General features: G+C 36.4%; 1 protein-coding gene and 1 pseudogene across 1 annotated transcript; one reads left to right on the top strand and one right to left on the bottom strand.

Annotated features, from left to right (window-relative positions):
• The first annotated feature begins 816 nt into the window (after nucleotides 1-816).
• Nucleotides 817-1,535, top strand: LOC111744245 (annotated as a pseudogene).
• Nucleotides 1,536-20,633: 19,098 nt separating this feature from the next.
• Nucleotides 20,634-21,589, bottom strand: LOC105296831 (olfactory receptor 8B4). Its single transcript, XM_011367153.1, has one exon. It carries the CDS (start codon nucleotides 21,572-21,574, stop codon nucleotides 20,645-20,647), a length of 930 nt encoding a protein of 309 aa, XP_011365455.1. The 5' UTR covers nucleotides 21,575-21,589; the 3' UTR covers nucleotides 20,634-20,644.
• Nucleotides 21,590-23,860: the final 2,271 nt, after the last annotated feature.

Below are 23,860 nucleotides of genomic sequence, written 5' to 3'. Positions count from 1 at the left end.
GTACTACATGTAAAGTATTAGAACATTGATTTTGTTGCAAATCTACAGCAGTGGAAAAGTGTGGGGAGACCACCTGTCTTTCCTAAACAATTCACTGTGATTTTGAGGTAAGATTGGATGAAAGGAATGGGTAGGAGGAGTACAGGGCCAAAGGGGACACTCAGCACTTTCACTAAGCCAGGTACGGAATTTCTGAAAGGTAAGAGTGAGAGAGTGGGTTGAGCAAAGGGTGCAGTGGGGATCAGTGCCTTCACTGTCTCAGAGCTTCAGGAATTTCCATAGGAAATGGTCCGAACTACAACTCGGCTCTTTTGCTCTCTAGCTATATGACCTTGGTCAGCCTATTCATCAAGATGTTGTTTCCTTATCTCTCAAATGTGAATATCGCCTTTGAGCCCATGATAAAAGACTTCATCCTGGATTTTGTCAGCCCAGGGGAGGTGAGGAGTTTACAGCTGAGATTTGAAAACATGGAAGGAAAGGACCAAACGAGAGAAGAAAGTTAAAAGGTGGGGAGTCCTTACCCTGGCTCTTTTTCCAGAGTGCTGTCTGGATAGTCGTATTGAGTGACAATACAAGGTCTCAGTCTAGAAACAAAGGATCTGAATTCTTTCCTAATGTGACATTTATCTCATTTCTTCACACTCCTGTGGATAATGATTATGGAAAATAACTCTTCGGTAACAGTTCATCCTGGTAGAATGTACAGATTAACCTCGATTCTAGTTAGCCCTCTTCTTTCTCTTTTGTTGAACTATATGTTCACTCTGGAATTTGAGCTTAATTAATTGAATATGCCTGAATTCTTACCTTTACACTCCCATGTACTTTTTCATCTTCAACCCATCTTCATAGATCTCTGTCCCTCCTAGGTCATTACTCCTAAATTACTGCTGAGTTTTGTTTGAGAAGAGCCTTATCTCTTTTGCAGGATGTATGACTCAGCTGGAACCAAAAATAATCATGAGATTTTTTTTCTTTCTTTGTCCGTTCTGTGTTGACAGCCATGGCGTTTGGTCGCTATGTGGCCATCTGTAAGCATCATGTCCCCTCACGTCTTTTCTTTGATGTTTGGTTTGTGATGGGGTTTGCTGATGCCATGGTCCACACATGAGATATAGTCAGGTAGTCTTTTTGTGATTCCAACATCATCGACCATTACATGTGTGCCATCTTCCCCCTCCTTTAGCTCTCCTGCAGCAGCACCTATACCAATGAGCTGGTGGATTCCATTATTGTGAGCACAATTGTAATAATATCCAGCTTCATTATTTTCATTTCTTGTGCTTAGATCCACTCTAATATCATTCACATCTCATCAGCTCAGGGTTGACCCAAAGTTTTCAGCATCTGTGGCTCCCACTTTTGTCCTCTCCTACGGTTCTAGATTGTTTATATATCTCGAGACCTCTTCTGATGGTTCTATGGACCAGGAGAAGTTCTCAGTATTTTATACCAATGTAGTGCCCATGTTGAACCTCTTTGTCTATAGTCTAAGGAACAAGGATGTCAAACTTGCTCTGAGGAAATTCTAAAGAGAACTGCAAACTAAGTAGAAAACTGTGTTTCTGTTTCCTCACAATTTTCTTCAGAACAGGGTTGTGGCTTTAAATACATTTTTCTCTCATGCATATTTAGACAGACAAATATATTATTGAATCTCATGATTATTTTTGGTTCCACGCTTACTCACTGAACTGACCTTCATTTTTAATAGCATGCTCCAGAGACGCGATTTCAATTCCTACTCTTTTTTAAGGCCACCTCCCACTTTACCTCTTTCCATATACTTTTAATACATAAGCAAACATTATAGTGAAATACCATCTTTTAGATAAATACCAGCTTTGTCTTCCTCCCGCCCCCTGCAAATTATATGTGGCCCTTTCTGTTTTTAAGCCTTTTAGGAATTTCTACTGTATTACAACACGAGATTAGACTATAAAGCAAAAAATTTTCCAGAATTTTAGAGTTCTTTTAGACATGGTTCCTATATATGTTTTTTCCTTAACTCACAGATGCTATAGTGAAAGATAACTTGTTGAGCCCTTTTCTTCTTTTGTGCTGAGGATGGGTAAGAATGAGCGAGGGTCACCAACCTGCTCACCTTCTTCAATGAAGAAAATTACATTTCTTGAGAAACAGGCTATGTTTCGAAGCTTTGGGAAAATAATCTGATATAATACAAAGAGGATTGTCACTGTCCTGTCTACTAGTCAGCTTTTTTCTCCTAATATTTTTATGACCTATAGATCAAATAAAATTCATGGCTTAGTGAGTATCCTTGGTTTCAAAATAAAGTTACAGGTGCAACATTAGGCTTCTGTGCCCAGATACACAAAAAGAACCCTTTGCAAAGGTTAGGAGTCTTTCTAGTTCTGTTCAAGACATAAAGACAAGAATAGACAGAAACTTGTCATGGAAGGTTTTTTTACTTTTGATTTATAACTTCCACTTTGGGGAAGACAGAATTAACATTTGTTGAGTTCTTACTGGGAGTTGTCATTTCATAAATGCTTTATAATGTAAGTCTTAATGTCTTGTTTTATAGTTGGAGGAAATGAGATTCAGAGATTCAGCTCAAGGTCACATAAAAAGTTCATAGCAGAGCCCAAATTTGCATCCAGTTTATCTAATTCCAAATCCTGTGTTCTTTCCACATTATCATTTTCTTCTCAGGATGGAATTAAAGGAAAAAATGGGAAATATAAGGCAAGGAAGCCCATCAATGGATAAGGAAGATTTGGTACATATATACATTAGAATATTAGTTGGCCATTAAAAAGAGTGAAATCTTACCATCTGCGACAACATGGCTGGACCTAGAAGGTCCCTTAATACTAAGTGAAATACGTCAGACAGAGAAAAACAAATATCATATGATCTCACTTATATGTGAACTTTAAAGAACACAATAAATAAACAAAACAGAAACAGACTCACAGATACAGAGAACGAACTGATGGTTGCTACATGGGGGTGCGGTTGGGTAGCTGGGTAAAGGTGAAGAAATTAAGAATTAAGAAGTACAAGTTGGTAGTTACAAAATAATCATGGGGATGTAAAGTATAGCACAGGCAACATAGTCAATAATATCATAATAACTATGTATGGTGTCAAGTGGGTACTAGACCTATCAGGGAGATCACTTCATAAATTATATAAATGTCTAACCACTAGACTGTGCATTTGAAACTAATATAAAATTATATTGAATATCAACTCTAATAAAAATCTGCAGAATTATTTTAGAATCAGTCTGAAAGCGTAAGTAGGAAATATACCCTTAACCAAAAATCCCTGTTAGTCGAAGGATGGTTGATAAAATCTCTAATGCCAAGTTGGAGATATGTTTATCCGTCTAGAAATATTTAATCTGACTTTTTATAAAAATATAGTATAGTATAATTTAGTACAATGTGACAACAAATGACAGAATCTGTGAATATTTAAATGAGAACTAATTATTATGATATTGTATATTTGGAAAAAGAAATACCTAGTATTTTCATAATGTAAAACAACATAGCTCTACCAAGTTTCTTGTTTTATGTGTATACAGAGATACAACACTAATTTCTTTCCTTTGATGATTCTTAGTAGGGTCAAAGAAAGATACTTTCTTAGGGGCTGCATCAGGGATTGGAAAACTAAAGACTCTGTGCTATCTGTGAGATATTTATGCTTAGTCAAAAAGAAACATAAGTATTAATGTATAAGAATAAGTATGGAATATGTTAATACCAGTGAGTCACTGAGAAAATGAACCTAATTAATTTAATCTGACTTTTGTTATAATAACATCAGAGATATATGATAAATATGTCAGACAATCATAATTTTGTTTACATCTCTGTCTTATCAAGTAGAATTTTACCATCTGGTTTTTACATCTTCCTATTTCTCCTACACATGCTTAGACTAGAATCTGGCAAAATAAAATTCATGTAATTAGTAGCTTGAACTTTTTTCATATTATTTTTCACTAAGGCAAATTATAAATTTTTTGTTAACAAAAACTAACATGTTTTTCAGAAAATGAGCTTTTAAAAAATTCATGGCTATAAAATCTTTGAGACTGAAAAAAGAGTGGTTTGATATGATAGGAAGAAATGCCATCTTTCCTAGTAGAACAAATGTGTCTTTCAAATTGACTAATATCTTTGAGTAATAAGCACTCCCATTTGCAGAATAACTTGTTCTTTCTGAAGAACTTGGATCTCCTTTGAAACAACAACAAAACTGATTTGGTTTGGTTAAGACATAAATTAGGAAAAACATGCAATTTTACCTCCAGAAACTAAAATGAAATGGGGGTGTGTCGAATTACTTATTATATATGTGAAATTAAAAAACAGTCTTCAAAATTGAATCTAAAGCTTATGTCAGTAGAAGATGATAAAATCAAGCAAATATAGTAGCTGTGCATGCAAAGTGGCTGTGGTACTTTTAGAAGACAAAATTTTATCATGGCGGATGAGATTTTGTTGCCTCGGAGCAGCAGCAGAAGCAGAGTAGAGACATTTGCTGTTGGGCATAGTCCTCAGGCTTGGCTTGAACCATGGTGAACTGATTGCATTTTGTTTCCTTAATGAGGAGCGACAGCCCTCAAAAGTAATCTCTGACTACTAGAATGTTAGGTATCAGATACTACACTGGTAAAATGACCATCCATAATTTGGTGTATTACCTTTAAGTCTTTTTGCACCTGCGGATATATTTAGGGGAAAATTGGTGTGATATTATACTCAAAGTTATGCACTCTTTCTTTACCAGTTTTATTGGGGTGGAAATTGACAAATGAAAATTATATGTATTTAAGGGGTACAACACAATGATTTGATATATATAGACACTGTGAAATGATTATCACAATCGAGCTAATTAACACACCCATTATCTCACATTTTTGGTAGCGTGGTCAAGATGCTTAAGATCTACTTTCAGCAAAGTTCAAATATGGAACCCCAGAACTTATTCATCTTATCATTGAAAGTTTGTACTCTTTGACCAATGTCTTCTCACGTCCCCACCCTTTAGTGTCTGGTAACCACTGTTCTACTCTGTGGTTCTATAAGTTCGACTTTTTAAGATCCACATGTAAATGTGATTATACAATATTTGTCTTTTTGTATCTTATTTCACTTAGCATAATGTCTTCAAGTTCTGTGTTGTTACAAATGGCAGGATTTTCTTCTTTTTATGGATGAATAATATCCCATTTTTATGTGTGTATATATCTATATCTATATCTATCTATCTATCTATCTATCTATCTACCTATCTATCTATTTATCTATATCTATCTCACATTTTCTTTATTGACCTATTGATGGACACTTTGGTTGTATTCTTTGCTATTGTAAATAATGCTGCAATAAACATGAGAGTACAAATAGCTCTTCAAGATCTCGATTTCATTTCTTTTGGATATGTATCCAGAAGTGAGATTGCTGGATCATATGGTAGTTCTATTTTTAATTTTTAGAGGAATCTCCATACTGTTTTTAGTGGCTGAAACAATTTACATTGCCACCAACAGTATGCAAATATTTTTCTTCCACATCTTGTCCAACACTTGTTATTTCTTGTCATTTTGATAATAACCATCCTTATAAGTGTGAGTAAGTAAATAAAGATTGTGGTTTTGATGTACATTTCCCTGATGATTAGCGACGTTGAGCACCTTTTCATGTACCTGTTGGCCATTTGTATGTCTTCTTTGGAAAATGAATATTTGGGTCATTTGCCCATTTTTAAATCATGTTTTTTATTTTTCTCTTACTGAGTTGAGTTCCTTGTATATTTAGAATATCAATCCCTTATCAGGTACTTGGGTTGCAAATTTTTCCCATTCCATATGTTGCATTTTCATTTTGTTGATTTTTTCCTTTGTTTCACACTCTGTTTTTGATCACTTGCTGTCAGGAGCCTTTTCCTACATCAATATATATTTTCTCCTATGAAAGCACTGTTCCTGATGCCATGCTTTCTCTTCCTGCTTAGACCTTTCATTGCTATTTCTTAAGATGCCGTTTCCACTGGAAAGTTTCCTTTTACCAAATTCTCTTACCACTACCACCTCTACTTAGATTTTCCGCTGTTTTTATTTTCTATGTGTATATGTAGGATTAGAACTCATTATATAAGCTTCTTAGCATTGGGGTTCTTTTTAGTTATTTAGGTTTTGAGTTCATGATGTATTTACATTGTTCAATATTCAAAAGGTATAAAAAGGGTATACTGTGAAGTCTTCCCTACACCCTCGTGCCTCAGCCACCCAGTTGTTCTCCCAGGAGGAAACCAGTACTATAAGTCACTATTCGTGCTGTCAGTGATATTTTATTCATATATAATAAAATTCATACACACTACCCCACTGATTTTACACAAATGGTAGTATACTATATGCACTATTGTTTAACTCGCTGTTTCATATATACCATTTCTTGAGAAACAACTAGAGGATGAGTAAGACTTAGGGTCCGGGAAAGAGAAAATTCAGAAGGGTAGTGAAGAGAAGTCCCAGGATGACAGCTGTGCCGCTAGCCTCGAAAGCAACCAGTGTAGTAGACTGGAACAGTGGGATGAGACGGGTTTTCCACTTACATTTTTCCACAATATAGTTTGAAGATCATTTCATATTCATACATAATGATAGTCTTATTTTTTATTCACCCACTTAACATTTTTTTTTGTACAAATGTCTGAAGAATTTTTGATCAGTCACTTTTTCATAGATAACTAGGTTAATTCCAGTTTTTTTTGTTACTACAAAAAAAGGTTATCATGAGTAACAACACATAAATCATTAGGCATGCATATGTTTTTTGAGTGCAGTCATTAAATCTAATAGTACGTATATTGGTATATTGATAAACATTGTCGAATTACCCTAATTGAACTGATTTCTTTGATTCACATAAGTTTAAATCATCTCTCAGTCCAAATCTCTCCTTCTATACTTTTCCTCATGCTACTGGGGCTTACACGTATAGTTTTCCAGCCAACTTATTCTTCAGTTTTACCAATATTCAATAGTGCTGCCAGAAATAAAAAGCATTTTAAACATATGAAAACAAATTGAAACAAGTTAGAGGAAAATGACCCGAATTCCCCTGGCGTCAATTTAATGACACAATAAAAAACCAAGCACCTACCTCCAAATGTCATATTTGTTATTATGTAAACAAACCACTAACCAGAGTTGAAAATGTATGTTCTTTCCTTTTATAAATATGAATACAACTGTATGGGCATGTGTCTTTTGTGGGTGATATTCCAGTCAGTATCACGTTAATGAGATTCAGTACCCACTTTCCTACTACAGAAATCATAGAGGAAGAAAACCCCTCCCTCAGCCCCCTGGGACCCAGAAAACAGGCACATTAATCTAGGCTCAGCCAGTTGCATGCTCCCACCTGAGAAATTAAGCTGATGGGAACGAGGCAGACACAACGGCACAGTTGGGAACCATTTATGTGGCTCCAGCAGTGCCCAAGGGCTGTGTCAGTTGTTTGGAGCAAGGGTGTGGGATTTTGGCCCGGCTGTTCCTACTGAAATACTTTCTGCTTTCAGTCTCTGGGATTGCTTTGGTTCTGTCTGTTCTCCAAGTGTGGTTTTATAGTCTCACATCAAGTCTCTGCATCCCCAAATTTCTTTCTATAAACTGCTAGAGTCACTTATTCCTTGTCAACATAAACTTTGATACAGTATTTTCTCCCTGCATCCATATAAGCCAAATTGTGGACTAACTGGCAAAATATATGTGAAAGTTTAAAACATTGTGAAAAGAAAGGTTTCAGGGTGTCTTGATTCACAATTAATAATTGAAAGTACTAGTTTTTGCAATCTTCCCTGTACCTCACTTATCAAAAGAGAAAATTCTAGCTTCTTACTCTGGCAAGAAACATCATTAGCTTTCCTAATAATGAGTCATCTTGCCTGTAACATCAGCCTCGTTTGTACAATTTCGGGGGTTTTGCCACTAAAAACTATTAGAGGTAAGTTACATACAAATTTTACTACTATTAAAAAATATGGGGCAGAGAGCATCAGAAGGACTTAGTTCACCTGGATTGTCTAATTTGGGCTACATTCAAATCACATTCTCAGGATATTTAGCGATGCCGTGGCAATTCGGTGCCCAGCCAAATTCAACATAATGTTCATTTTACTCACTATGTCCTCTGGAACCCATGAGATTTATTCAAGATTAAAAGTAAAACAGAAGAGAATTAATAAACAAGACAGCACATGCCAGGTAATGCACATTGTTTTTCAGCTCTCTACTCATTTCTTCTGAGTATTTCCGAGGTTAGAAACCTGTTGCCTACATATCAAAAACACCCCTGACATCTTGATACTGTGACAAATAATTTAAACATGGCTCTTGTTTTGAAAAAAGTTAAAGTTTATGGTAGAGTCCGACAAGCAATTTTCTATTTACAGTGAGATAATATATATGTTGGTACTCAGGCACATAAGATTGGTAAGAGGCTGGGGGACTTACTAGAGAAAGTAATATTTACATGGAAAACAGAAGGAAGTAAGAACTGAACAAAAGTATTGTTAGATAAGAAGTGTGGAACATGGTAGGAAAGTATTCTGGAAAGAACAGCATATATACAGAATGTGGAAACTATTATATATATAGAACTTGGAAACAATAATACATATATACACGTATACCCACATCTATGTATGCATTTTTTTAACTTAGTAGGGAGAATATGTTTTTAATCTGTGAGTCACATGGACTACCATCATTGCCTGTTGTTTAGATTAAGCCTACATTTTCATCCAAAACTCAGTAAAGATTGTGTTGTTTACCAAAGTTAGTAAAATCAATAACTTATTTAACAGGAGTCCAGATAAGCCCAAAAGAGATTCACAAAATCTGATGAAGTGGTGGGCTTCATTAATTTACGGTGAGGTGATCTGTTTTGTCTTCATCTGTATTTGTTGGGATGGATACTCCATGAGACTTGGGACTATATCTGCATAGTTCAGTACTTATCCCCAGTGCCAAATGCTGGGCCCAGTACATCGTAGGTGCTCATTTCGATGCTTCTTAGATGGATATATAAAAAAGAAAAAAGCAAGGAGAGTTGCCAGTATCCAAAACGCAGCAGATGAGTGTAGGAGGTGGGAAATGAAGAACGGAGGAAATGGAATTCTGTGTCAGGAGCTGGTAACAGAACCTCAGAGAATGTGTCTGTACTCCTCTGGACCGCTCTCTGAGTTCTGGTGAGAGAGGGCAGCAGGCAAATCTGACAGAAACTCAGGGGGCACAAGCCATCATTCTTCTTTGTAGAGCTGTGTATCCTCTGACTATTGGGGAGGAGGAGGTTGCAGGAGATCAGCGGAGGCCTGGAAGAGTAGTGTTCTGCCAGTGAGATGACTGGTTCTTGAGCACAACTAGATCCTTCTAGAGACTCCCAGAAATTCTTAAGGAAATTTCACAGGGTCTGAACTCCTTCATTAGTTTGTGGAGGCACAAGCAGATGAAATCTATCTATTTTAATGAATCATTAGTGGTTTGAAAATCTTAGAATCACAGGTCTTCCAGTGCAACCACCCCCATCCATGGTGAAATGCCTTTTAAGACATTTCTGGCTGCTGATTATTCAGCTTTGCTCTGATATTTCTAGCCGGAGTCACTCGGAGGAAGGGCTGTCTCCATTTCCTCAGATTACAGATATCATAGATCTAACAAAAGTTCTTTTCCCAGTCTCTATTAAGTGGCATCAATCACCTGAAAAACCCATAAACCCTTTAAAATGTTGCAAAGAAATAAAACAGTAATTGCTTTTATTTTACAAAAATATTAAGTTCCTATGGAGGAGCAGGACTATAATTAAAACGTGTACAACACTCTTCTTGCCCTTTAGAAATGAACTTTGGGAGGAGATGAATCTTCTAATCACATTGTTACCAGAGGACGAGAATTTTAAATACATATATTTATTTTACAAAAAGTTGCATAAATTTTAATAATAAGAGCTATAAAATTCTTAATATGATTAAAAAACAAAAAACAAAAAAGGGCTAGGCCAATACAAGAATGGAATCACCCAAAAGAAACGAATACTGAACGAAGCAGTTCATTTAAGCAGCCACCAGGTTGTGCTGGTGACTCAGTAACATTGCTTAAACCAAAAAAAAAAAAAAATTTTTTTGCTTAAGGTTATATTTTGCATCTTTCTTAGGTCCCTAAAATATATACATGGATTTTTATATAACTTCTTATATAAAAAATTTAACTCATTATTAAAACATAAACTTTTAAAAAAGGTGTTCTTCAAAGCAAAATTTAAATATGTTGAATATATTCAATATGTGAAACTTATCAGGCACTTACTGTGTTGTGTCATGAAGAAAGCGTGGATAAGACATGGCAATCACGATATAAATAACATACACAAATATAAACGAATGATGTCAATATAATAAATTGCTAGAATGTTAGCTCAAGAATTTTTTGTTTTGTTTACTGCTCTATTCCCAACACCTGGAATACAATAAATAGTTATGGAGGGAATGAAAATTTTGATAAATTAATAATTATAAAATAGATGTTTGTAGAAAGTGCTATGAACATAATTAGTTTTTTAATAATCTCTAGTTTTAAATGCTTATCAATATAGCCTCTGGTCTAAATTTATTCCTAAAATTTTCAAAGAGAAATAAAATCTTTTTTTTTTTTTGCTCTAGAACTATATTTGCACAATTAAGAAAACAAACTTCATGATGCAGATAGCCTTTTGTCCTTAGCTAAGGATAATATACTGTTATTTGTTCTTAAAATTATGGAGCCCGGAATATTTGTCCAGAACCTGGAAACAGCCACAAAATAAAAGGAGCGGAGACAGACAGGGACAGGGTGCAGATCCATTCTCTTAATCGCTAGATCCGGTACCACCCAGTTCAGCTACTTTCAAAGGCTTAGCTAAGCAACTTTCCAACCGCAAAATTTCCCCAAGGCACTGTATTCTTACATCCCACGGTGCACACTACCTGGCTTGACGTCCACAAGACCTTCCTGGGGTGCGGGTAATGAGCAGCACTGTCATCTTGGGCCCACCGAGCATGCACCAGGGCCTTGGGCTCGACTGCGACTGCGCAGACTTTTCATTTGTCAAATTTCTTCCCAGGCCCTGAGCGACTCATGCTATATTAGGTAAATGTAACATTTTCACTGTCGCCTCATCATATCTAAGTAGGTTTATCCATGAGTGCGTGGATAGTTTAACAGGCAGTTTGATGGGCACCATATATGGCTAGAAATAAAAGTGAATGGAATAGAGCCAATAGGGTTTTGAGAGCGAGACAATGAGAGAGAGAGAAGAGAGATCCAAACTTCAAATTGGCTCTATCAAGTCCTATTTTGTGAGATGAATTTAATCAAGATGGTATGATGAATTTTAGTAAACATCTTCTCAGTATTTGAAATGATAATATGATTTTTCTCTTCTGCTATATTAATACATTATATTATTCCATTTGCTAATGTTGAACCATCCATGCACCCATGGATAAACCTACTTATGATATGATGAGTTACTGTTTTTTTCTGCTGCTGAAATATATACTAATACTTTACTTAGCATTTTTGTATTGATATTCATAAACGAGGTTGGTCTGTAATTTCCTTTTGTGTATGTGATCTAGTCAGATTTTGGCACCAAAGTTATGCTCATCTCACAAAAATAATTTTGGAGTTTTTCTTCTTTTTTCTAAGCTTTAGATCAGTTTAAATAGTAATGGATTTGTTCTTTGGTAAAAATTTTTTGTGAAACTGGAACTGGTAGTTTTTGTAATATAAATCTTTGACAACTTTATTTATTGCATAGAATTGGATTCTCTAAATTTTCTGTATGTTCCAGTATTAGTTTTATTACATTACATTTTCCTAGAAAATGGTCTATTTCATCCAGGCTTTTTAATTCATTTGAATAGAGCTGAACTTATTTCCTCTATTTTTGTTTCTCTTGTATTTGTTAATTTTAGTATTTGCTCTCTTTTTTTCCCTTCTGAATTTAGAATATATAGTAGTTGATTTATTATCAAATTTGAAAGAACCAGCTGTTGAATTTATTTATTAATTTTATTGTGTTTTCTAATTCAATAATTTGATTTTAACTTTATTAATTTCTACTCTCTATTTTTGGTTAATTTTATTATGTTCCTTTTCCTGACTTATTAAGTGCTTAATTCATTTATTTTCCTTGTTCTGCTTATTGATACAGTATTTAAGATTATGAGTTATTTTTCTGCTTTAGCTGTACACATATCCTATATATTGTGAAATGTCACATTTTCATATTCATTTTCTAAATGTTTAACAGTTTTGCATTTTTTCTTTCACCTACACAAGTAGCTTTAAAGGGAGTTTTTAATATCCAAGCAATAAAGGATTTTTGTTTTCTGCTTATTAATAACTTCTGTTATTAGGTTTTAGATTTATTGCACAGTGGTTGAGAACATTATCTGTACTATGTGTAATATATGAAATTTATTGAGGTTTGTTTTGTGACCTAATATCCATTCGATTTATGTAACTGTCATGAAATCTTCATAAGAAGACAGAGATACACATACACATATACATACACATACTTATGTATCTTACATTTATGTATACTGTAAATCATATATATAAATTGAATTTAACTGATTATCTTATTTAGACACAGGATTTTCTATATGGTTTTCTCTTCTTGTTTTTTGTAAACTACATCTAAATGGACTGAGAAAGGTATGGAAGCACAAAAGGCCCTGAACTGCCAAAGCCATCCTGAGAAAAAAGAACAAGTCTGGAGGTATCACTCTTCCTAACCTCAAATTTTACTACAAATCGACAATAATCAAAATGGCATGGTATTGGCAGAAAAACAGACGCATGGACCACTGGAACAGAATCGAGAGTCCAGAAGTAAACCCAGATTTATATGGGTAAATAATTTTTGACCAAAAAGCCAAAAACATATAGTGGAGAAAGGAAAGCCTCTTCAATAAATGGTGCTGGGAAAACTGGAAAGCCACCTACAAAAGAATGAAACTAGGCTGCTGTCTATCACCACACACCAAAATTAACTCAAAATGGATTAAAGACCTGAATATAAGACCCGAAACAATAAAAACGCTTAAAAGAAAACATAGGAACTAAACTCAAGGACTTTGGACTTACAGAGGATTTTATGAATTTGACCTCAAAGGCAAGGGAAGTAAAAGCTAAAATAAATGAATAGGACTACGTCAAACTAAAAAGCTTCCGCACAGCCAAATAAACTGTCAAAAAGATAAAGAGACAACCATCCAAATGAGAAAATATATTTGCAAGCAATGTCTCCAATAAAGGCCTAATATCCAAAATATACAAAGAACTCATACAACTCAATAACAACCAGAAAACAAATGATCCTATCAAAAAATGGGCAGAGGACCTGAACAGACACTTCTCCCAAGAAGACATACAAATGGCCAACAAACATATGAAAAGACGCTCAACATCGCTACCTATTAGGGAAATGCGAATCAAAACCACGATGAGATACCATCTCACACCTGTTAGAATAGCTATAATCAACAGGACAAGTAATAAATGTTGGAGAGGATGCGGAGAAAAAGGAACCCTCATACACTGCTGGTGGGACTGCAAATTGGTACAGCCACTATGAAAAACAATATGAAGTTTCCTCAAAAAACTAAGGATTGATCTATCATATGATCCAGCAATCCCTCTTCTGGGTATTTACCCCAAAGACTTGAATACTCATATCTGAAAAGGTATTTGCACACCAATGTTCATAGCAGCATTATTCACGGTGACCAGGACTTGGAAGCAACCAAAGTGTCCTACAATAGATGGTTGGATAAAGAAGCTGTGGTACATATATACAATGGGATATTACTCAGCCATAAGAAGAGATGAAATACTGCCATTTGCGACAACTTGGATGGACCTCGAGATAATCATGCTAAGCAAAATAAGCCAGACAGAAAAAGTTGAAAATCACCTGATATCACTTATATGTGATATATAAACCTAAAAGCAACAAATGAACAGGACAAGCAAACAGAGACTCATGGACATGGACAATAGACTAGTGGTAACCAGAAGGTAGGGGGAAGAGAGAGGGGGGAGGTAGATATGTTAAAAGGGGTCAAAAATGTGGTGACAGAAAGAAATCTATCTATGGGAGGTGAACACACAGTGTAAATATATATATGCCTTACTGTTAAAGTATACAGCTGAAACTTACCAGATTTTGTTAATCAATAACCAAACTTACCAGATTTTGTTAACCACCACAAAAAATTTAATTAATTAAAAATTTTCCTCAACTAGTGTGTTTTATTTCTTTTAGCTCCTGATGTTTTACTGGTGCGTAGAAGGTCATGACTATTATATACACATTGTAAATTGTACCCTACTGCCATTATCAAGTTTTCTTCCATTCTGGCTATTTGTTTATTTGTTCATTTGTTTGCATTTATTTGGTATATCTTTGGCCACAATTTTTTTTCAATCTTTCTGAGTCACTTAGTTCTAGTTGTGTTTTCATATTTAACATGGACTTGTATTTTGCTTTATGATCCAGCTTGATTCTCTTCCAATTAATAGAGAGGTTAGGACATTTATATTTATGTAATATATGTTTGCTTTACTCTATCACAATATTTTATGTTGTGGCTTTTCATTTTATATTTACAGAATTTTATTTTATTTTTTGTGCTCTTTTGTTCTCAGACACTCTCTAGATAAATGTAAATATATATATACATTATATATATACATATATATTTAGATTTACCAAGATTAACCTCAACACTTTGGAAAACACAGTGAGATCTCACTAATTCAGACTGCATTAACTATCATGATTCATGGACTAGAGTAAATTTACATTAGTATTACCTATTTTTTAAAAAAGGATATACTTTAAAAAATAAATAAAAATAAGGATGTACCCAGAAATGAAGCAAATAAATCTGACTTCAAAGAGCATCTTTAAATGTTTACCTTTACCATCATCTGTGTACAGTTATGTATCTACAGTTATCTCTGAAACTGGCATAGTAAAGCTCAATAACCATTTGCTGACAGAATGAAAATTTTAATTTGTAGTTACAAAGCAGTTTAATTCATTAATTAAGCAATGGGTCCTCTATGATCCTCTACTGGCTTGATTCTAGTCATCGTGTGTACTTTAAATTTATAAAAACATACTTTAGATAATTAATGTATAAATCAGATGTTTCTCTAAATCTAAATGCCTCCAGGAAGGCTGAATTAATGATACTTCTTTTGATGAAAATAAGGAAAATTTCAGAGTAGGACAATAGGTTCTTTTGGCTATTTCACTGGTAAATTTTTTTTTTTACCTTTTAACCCCTTTCACCCATTCTTCCACCTCCCCCAACCCCTGCCTCTGACAACCACCAATCTATTCTCCATGTCTATGAGCATATTGTGTGTGTCTGTGTTCTAGATTCCACATATAAGAGACCATACATTATTTGTCTTTCTCTGACTTATTTTAGTTAGCATAATGCTCTCAAGGTTCATCCATGTTGCTGCAAATGGCAAGGTTTTATTCATTCTTTTTGCGAATGACTAATACTCCATTGTAAATATATGCCACAATTTCTTTATTCATTTATCTATTGATGGACACTTAGGTTGTTTCTATATCTTAGTTATTGTAAATAATGCTGCAATGAATAGAGGGGAATATCTTTCCGAGTTAGTGTTTTCATTTTCTTTGGGTAACTACCCAAAAGTGGAATCGTTGGAACATATAGTAATTCTGTTTTTAGTTTGTTGAGGAACCTCCATAGTGACTGCACCAATTTACCATCCCACCAACAGTGCACTAGAATTTCCTTTTCTCCACATCCTGTCAACATTTGTTATTTCTTGTCCTTTTGATAATAGGCACTCTAATAGGTGTGAGGTGATAGCTCATTGTGCGTTTCATTTGCATTTCCCTGACGATTAAAGATTTTGAGCACCTTTTTCCTGCACCAATTGGCCATCTGTATATCTTCTTTGAAAAAATGTCTATTCAGATCTTCTGCCCATCTTTTAATCTGATTGTTATTGTTTGTTTGTTTTTTGCTATTGAGTTGTATGTGTTCTTCATAAATTTTGGATGTTAGCCCTTTATCAGATATATAATTTGCAAATGTTTTCTCCCATTCAGTAGATTGACTTTTCATTTTGTTGATGGTTATTGAAAATATTTGCTCTTCCTCTATTTACCTAAAAGCAGGACATAAATTTGTAAAGGTGTTCCTCCTTTCTTCTAGGAATAATAGACATTAATAACTAGAGACAACTGTAGACCTTTCTCATTCGAGAGAGACTACAGAATCTATATAACAGACCTTACAATTAGTCCTTATATTCCATTAGTTTGCTCCACATATTTACCTTCCCACAATTTGCCACACAGAAGTTCAAAGACCCTCTCCTTTGTCTTGGCATTTCTCTATAAATTTATTGTTCTTTGTTAAGTTGCTATTTAAGCCTAAGTTCTAATCACCCGTTAGAGTTATTCACATCACTGAGTACTCCTATATGTATACACAATGTATGTATTAATATATGTTTGTTTGTTTTTCTGTCTTTTGTCATTCTAATTTTTAGAGCCCCAGTCAATGAACCTAAGATAGATAGAAGAAAAAGACTTTTTTCCTCCCTTATAGTTTCCAATAACCCACTATAGATCAAGGGGGAGCATCTCAAAGCATAAGAAAATGAGAGCTTATGATCATAGTGCAAAGATAACCATAATGTGGGAGTTTTAGCAATATTAATCACTCAATCTCCATCCCTTATGAGATTTAACTAGTGAGAACAAGTACAAGGAGCCAGATGAGGATCAAAATACCATTACATCTTTAATACTAGCAAAGATGAAAAGGGCTATATATCAGGACACAAACCTTTCTCCTAGAACCTGGACCCCAACTTCACCCAGTAAGGCATAAGAGGAGAAATTGGAAATGAAATAGCACAACTCTGGCTTGTACTTGCTAAAAGTTTGCCTTACATCAGTGATGAAGGGACACTGGGCATGATTCCATCAATAACCAACTTGTCAGTCTTTTTCAGTCTTATCTGTCAGATTTATCTATTCTCCTCCCATAGAGTGGACTAAGAAAGCAAAAAATAGGCATGGAAAGTGCTCACTTCTGAGCTGCTCCCTCCTAGCAAGTAGAACCAATTCTATCCTTTGTTAGAGAGTGCTAATTCTCTACCCAATAGCCATTTCCCCCTCCTTAATTAGTAACAAAATCCTAAATTTTTTTTCCCAGGATGGCAATGTTCTGAAGTTAAATGCTAAGTTTCTCAGTCTCCCTTGTAAGTAAAGGTGACTAATGAAATGTCAGTGGAAGTTGCTCATTGAATAGGTAAAGCACCCTTTGCTTTCTTTCACCCCTTTGTCTTCCTGCTGCTTCGAGTGTGTACAAGTCTACAGGAACTCTAGCAGCCATATGGAAACCATGATACATTCATGGGAATGAAGTCACTACTAAGAGAAGAGAAGAGAGAGAGAGACTGAGTCCTGGATGACTCCCATTGTCATCTCAGCCCTGGACTGCCTGCCTCAAGATGCTGTTTATGACAGAGAAAAATAAACCCTCATGTGTTTAAGCCACTGCAATCAGGCTTATGTTACTGGCAGCTAAACAATCAGTAATTTTGAATTTTGTTTATGAAAGTGTGAGGGGAGAGAGGGTGATATGTTTCTCTAATACAAGGGTGAGGGCCAGCAGTGAACTATAGTCACAGATATCCTCCCATCTGCTCCACAGAGTATAAGAAAGAACCTGGCTTGTCCCTCCCAAACTCTACCCGAAAGTTCTCCTTGGACTCACATTCCTGCTAGAATATAGCAGAATATAGGAGAATGTATAGATATCATGAACAGCTTATTCTTCCTTATACACCAAAATTGTGCCACCTAATTTATTCATAATTCTACTTGGACATCAATGTTGATAATACTTGTATATTTCTAATTTACAACTGATTATGGATTATGGCCATAGATGAAGACCAGAATTGTGCATTTAGGAGTCACCATGGTTGTTGAAGCCACAGCACCTGGAAGAGGCCTCAAGAAGAACAAAGAAGAGAAGTAGACCAAGGAATGAACCTAGAGGAATCCTAACAATAAGAATGCTTCCTAAAGAAAAAAATTCCTTTGCTGAAAATGTCATGATGTCATGAAGTGATAGAATGTAGTATTGTGGCAGAGGGATTCACTTTAGGACATTTGACACGGAGTGTCAATTCATGTCTCTTAGCTACTATAAAGCAGATGTCCCCAAACCTGTTCCTATGTGTTGACCACTGAGAACCAGCAATTCCTCAACATCAGCCTAAAAGGATATGTAGGATATGTAAAATGACCTGTCCTTGGTCTGTGAGAGAGGTGAAGATCTTTGGAATTTACAAAATGTTGCCTTTTCTGTCAGGGAAATAAATGACTCTTATCTGGCTGTTGTAAGAACCAAGAAAAGTATCTCTGAGTTTTTGTCATTTCAGGTCTTCATTGACAAAGGGACTGCTTTTCAAAAGATCCCAGCCAGTGTTTCATTAAGTCAAATTTATGCTTTCACCTTTACTCACCCAAAAAACAACATGAAATGAATATAAGGAAAGTTATTCTTAGGCTTTAATGCATTTATTTCATAATTATTCTTTCCTAGTTCTGATTTATTTCTTGTTCCTACTCATTTATACCAACGGAATTGTTTTTTTCTTTATCTGTATCAAAGTATATTTACTCTTATCCTTCCTCATTCTTGACTCACTCCTAATATTCCAAGATTCTCAGTGCCTAGACACAGACAGACCTCTGGAGGGTAGAGTTCAGGTAGGCCAGAGAACTGACTAGCTGTGGTTCATTACAGTATTAACATAATTCCAACACAGTTAATATATGTAAGGCACCTCAAACAGTGCCCAAACTTATGCTATATGCTCAGTAAATGTTACATATCATTATCATAACCTAGGCATAATCCAAGTATCAGATTTTTCCACCTTCTTCACAGATCTCCTCCTTTTAGCATATTTGGATAAAATAAAGTTTGTCTTACGTCTCCATCTTAGTCAGTTCCATGCTGCAAGTGCTTCTCTGGCTGCTATCAGCTCTATCTTTGTATGTCTTGCTTCTGGCCATGACCTGGAACTCTTGAATTACCTTTCTTCTTAGTATGATGTTGCTACTTCCACATGCATGCCATCAGAACAGAAGATGTGAGGAAGACCTTATTTCTCTTTCTTATTTCTTGTACCAACACACTCTTTACAACTATCCAATTTTATGAAAGATTAGAGAAATATAAGCAAAAGCAAAATATATAGACCTGGTATTTTATATGACTCTCCCCATATCCAAAAGAAAAGTACCAAATACTCTTCACAGAGGGTCTCCTCAAGTGTACCCCGAGTTCTAGGCTCTGCTCAGAGAGTACCCCATTCTGACCACATGAGTCTCCACCCCCATCTCTTCACATGGATTGGACTGGCCCTAGGTTCACCTTCCTGCCTATGCTCAAAATAGTTTATGAGGGTGTATTCCTTAAAATCCGAGCTATCCACTATAGAATAGCAGCATCTGCAGCAGAGTGTACAGAATGGTCCATGGCACTTGAAATCTGGATCTCTTTCAAGTCTCCCTGAAAATGGAAGTGTAATATGATTCTTCTGATTTCCTGATTCTTTAATAGTTAACTGTAATACACACATACACATACATACATTCTTAGAGGCAGTCAATTCTAAATCTACTTTAACAATGCAAGAATTTTCCTAAATGCCCTATAATGTACACAGTATCTCCAGGGTAGGTTAGAGGTAGCAGTTAACATAATCATGAACATCCATGGAGTTTCTCCTTTGCTCTTCTTTTGCTTTCAGCCTTAGCATCCAGAGCCCAAGAAATTGGCCCAATTACCAGACCGCCTACCCAATGGTTACTATCCCAAGGCTTACGATTTCTGAAACTTGGAAATGAAATATTTTAGTTTTGATCTGTCTTTACTTTTCAGACCATGTAAAGATCTCTTGGGTGAGGTCTTCTCTTGCATGTTTATGTATGTATAGGAAAAGAGACGATTTATGATCTTCCTGACCAAGCGATCTTTCCAGGAATTGGGAGACTATCTTATCCATGGCTCAAGGTATCTACATTTGGACTTTGGTAAGGATGCTCCCTTCCATAACTAAAGAAAAGTTAAATTCACTCTCCTGGACCCTCATACCACCACCTGCCCCATCTCCTAGCCAGAAATGTCACTTGGACAAACCCATTTAGCCTACCAAAAAAAAAAAAAAAAAAAAAAAAATGAAAGGCATGCGGCCTCATCTTATTCATCTCTTGGACCTACTATAGAGATCAGTAAACAATAGGCATGTAATAGATGTTAAATTGCATGTAATGAACCAATTTAAGTAGTACAAAATAGTATAATCTTCTAGAAGAGTATAAGCAAGAGACTTACAATTTTTTAAAGTGGAGAGAAGACTCCGCTTGAGAAAAAATATGAAACTTCTCCCACCTGTAGATAAAAAGAAACTATGATACTTTCCAGTAGTTAACTGATATAAACAGAACCATCAGAAAAGCACTCTTTTCAGGGTTAAACCCAGGGCAAGTTTAACATCCTTATTCCTCAAACTGTAGATCAAAGGGTTAAGCATGGGGACAATGTTGGTGTAGAAGACTGAGATATATTTACCCTGGTTCATAGACCCAGGAAAAGAGGTTGTTAAATAGGTGAATGCCCCTGACCCAAAAAACAGAGCAACAGCAATTATGTGGGAACCACATGTGCTAAAGGCTTTGGACCTGCCCTCAGCAGAAGGAATACGGAGGATAGTGGAGAGAATCAAAGCATAAGAAATGAAGATGCTGATACTGGATGTTGTGATGACCACTCCAACAACAATAAAAAACATCAGCTCATTGACATGGGTGCTGGTGCAGGAGAGCTGTAAGAGGGGGAGAACTTCACACAAATAATGGTCAATGATGTTGGAATCACAGAAGGTCAGTCTCAGCATGCTTCCTGTGTGGGCCATAGCCCCAGCAAACCCTGCCATGTATGAACCAAACACCAGCAGAGAACAGACCTGGGGGGACATGGTGACCATGTATAGCAGAGGGTTACAGATAGCCACATAGCGATCATAGGCCATTGATACCAGCACATAGCACTCAGAATTGACAAAGAAGCAGAAGAAAAATAGTTGAGTCATGCATCCCACATAAGAGATGATATTTTCTGACACGAAATTATTCAGCATTTTTGGGGTAAAGACAGAAGAATAACAGAGATCTATAAAAGACAAGTTGAAAAGGAAAAAGTACATTGGAGTTTGAAGGCTAGAATTCAGCCCAATTAAGGTGATCAAGCCCAAGTTGCCCACCACAGTAAACATATAGATTCCTAAGAACAGGAGGAGGAGGGGGAGCTGGAGTTCTGATTGTTCCGATAATTTCATAAGGATAAACGCAGTCACAGATGAGCTGTTTCGCAGGCTCATTGTCTTCTGGGGAACTGTCTGTGTAAACAAGGGACAAAATGCATAGATTGGTGAGGCACAAGCATGGCTGATGGAAGAGATGAGACTGTGCGTGGATGCCCTCCTTTTTGCCTTTCTTCTTGTAACCACAGAACTAACTCAAAATGGTTCTATCTTGTTTGACAAGGTGCTCAGTTGTTTTTCAGAGACAACAGACCAAAACCACAAGTCATGCAGCCAAAGCATGTGTAGAGGAGAGAACTTTGCCTTCCAGCTGTGCCTGGAACCAAAGTCTCAACCAAAGTCTCATCTTCCCTCCCTCCAGCTCATGGAACCGGACCTTGAACACCGGACCCTTTCAGAAGCCAAGGATCTGTTGTCCAGGAAGATCTGATGTTAATGCTTCTTTACCATAAATGGCCAAATTCCAAAGTCTTCCAATTAGCACTTGCCCCACCAGCACTTCTGCATACCTGTTCCTCATAGTTCCTTAACATAGTCCAGCAAACAAGATGGATTTGAGGAACCACTAGCTCTCCCATTTTCTCTATTGGCATCTTCTTGATCAATAAACCTTTCCTTACTCCAAACCCTGATGTTTTGAGTTTTGGCCTTTTGAAATATTAAGCATACAGACTTTGGTTCAGTAACATTCTCTCATCTATTCCCCTAACTGAGCTATTGAGAATACGTCTGTGACTATATTTCAGTTCCTGTGGGGTGATCGTGAATCTAGGCTAGAGTTTATTAGCATGGGCAGCAATAATTCTGTCCTCTCTTGAGAGATGAGAAGATTGAATACCTGAACTGGCTGCCCAAGGACTCTCAGAAACACACCCCAAAGGCCAGGAGTACAACCTGAAGCCCACTGCCTCAGGATATACTGAGAGCTCTCATGTCTCCCATTTTCTCCACCCATTCTCTGCCTCCCTCTCCCAGCCAGATAAGGGGTCTTCTTTCCTCTCCTCTGCCACCTGAGGAGAAAGCCAATAGTGTCCCCTACTGTCTCTGCACATCCTACCTTTCTCCTTTATGCCCCTTACTCCATCTCAAATCAAAGTCAGTATTGAGAGCAGAGGAAGAATCGATACATCACAGATCTCTTGGTTATGGGCGTAAAAGACACCCTTCAGGGAAGATGGGATTCAGACATTCACTTTCCTTATCCCTGGTCCCCTCAGTGCTGAGCCTTATGCACCTCTTTTTCCATTATCCCAGAGGAAAAAATGGCATTAGTGCATAAAGCAAACAGCCTCAAGTGTTAACTTCGCATTACCCTGGTACTGAGAATCAGAGTTTCTACATTCCAGTCTCCAGGTTGTCTAGGGATAAACCAAGATTTCTGTCTGTGGATTTTCCCAGATGGTCTACATCAACTTCAGGAGAAAAAATAGCAACACCAATTTCACCAGAACCCCAGCTGGCATATCATGAAGAACTTTATGCTATTTAATGATCTCAAGGACCTCATTAGGCACAATGTCCCCATGGAATTTCTCATACTTGTCCCTGCAGGGAAGAAATTGCTTTGCCTTTGTTTACAGCCAGATTTATGATGTTTACCCAGCATCTTGGGACTCAAGTGTTCCACTCAAACTTCCCTTTTACTCCAGAAATTTCAGGCCTTTCTGTGCTGAGTTTTGGGGTTCATTTTTCCTCTCTTTCATTAACTCTTGGCACTTTAAAGCTTGACTTTAAAGAAGAATGGCTCCAGACTTATTTTAGCCACCATTCCCTAATTTTCAAAGGAAGTTTGGAGTATAATACCACTCCCCCCCACAAAGAAAAAAGTTAGGTCAGATCAGAGTTGTAGGTGCCACAGAGAGCACCTAGGACAACATGTTTCTAACACCATGAGCTGCTCAGAACAGTGGGGACACCACAGCACTACCACAAACACCACCTGCTCTCAGCTCTACTAAGGGCCACAGACAGGCCTTTACTATATACGAGAAGATTGAAATATCACATCAATAAGCAAAGAAGCACACACACTAATCTGCATGAAGTTACTCTATAGATGTGTGCAGGCTCAAGGTATAAAAGGAGATTTAGCTAAAGGTTTTAATCCTGTCATTTTCCAGTGACCAAGCTTCTCTCCATATGATCTGCTACATGAATATTCTAAAAAATATTCTAAGAAATTTTCAAAGACATGTGAGCAACTGCATTTATAACTTTCCACTGAGGCTGCTTAAAATAATCCCAGTGTGCCTGGAAAAGTCCTGATTTAAATCCATTATCTCTGTATAATTATTAGTAGCACACTCTATGAAACTCAAAAGTGTCTGGTTTCAGATAGCGAAT

This window comes from Pteropus vampyrus, unplaced genomic scaffold (assembly GCF_000151845.1).
Source record: "Pteropus vampyrus isolate Shadow unplaced genomic scaffold, Pvam_2.0 Scaffold130, whole genome shotgun sequence".
Taxonomy (NCBI): Eukaryota; Metazoa; Chordata; class Mammalia; order Chiroptera; family Pteropodidae; genus Pteropus; species Pteropus vampyrus.
Note: the sequence above shows the minus strand (reverse complement) of the source record. Positions and strands in the feature narration are given on the sequence as shown.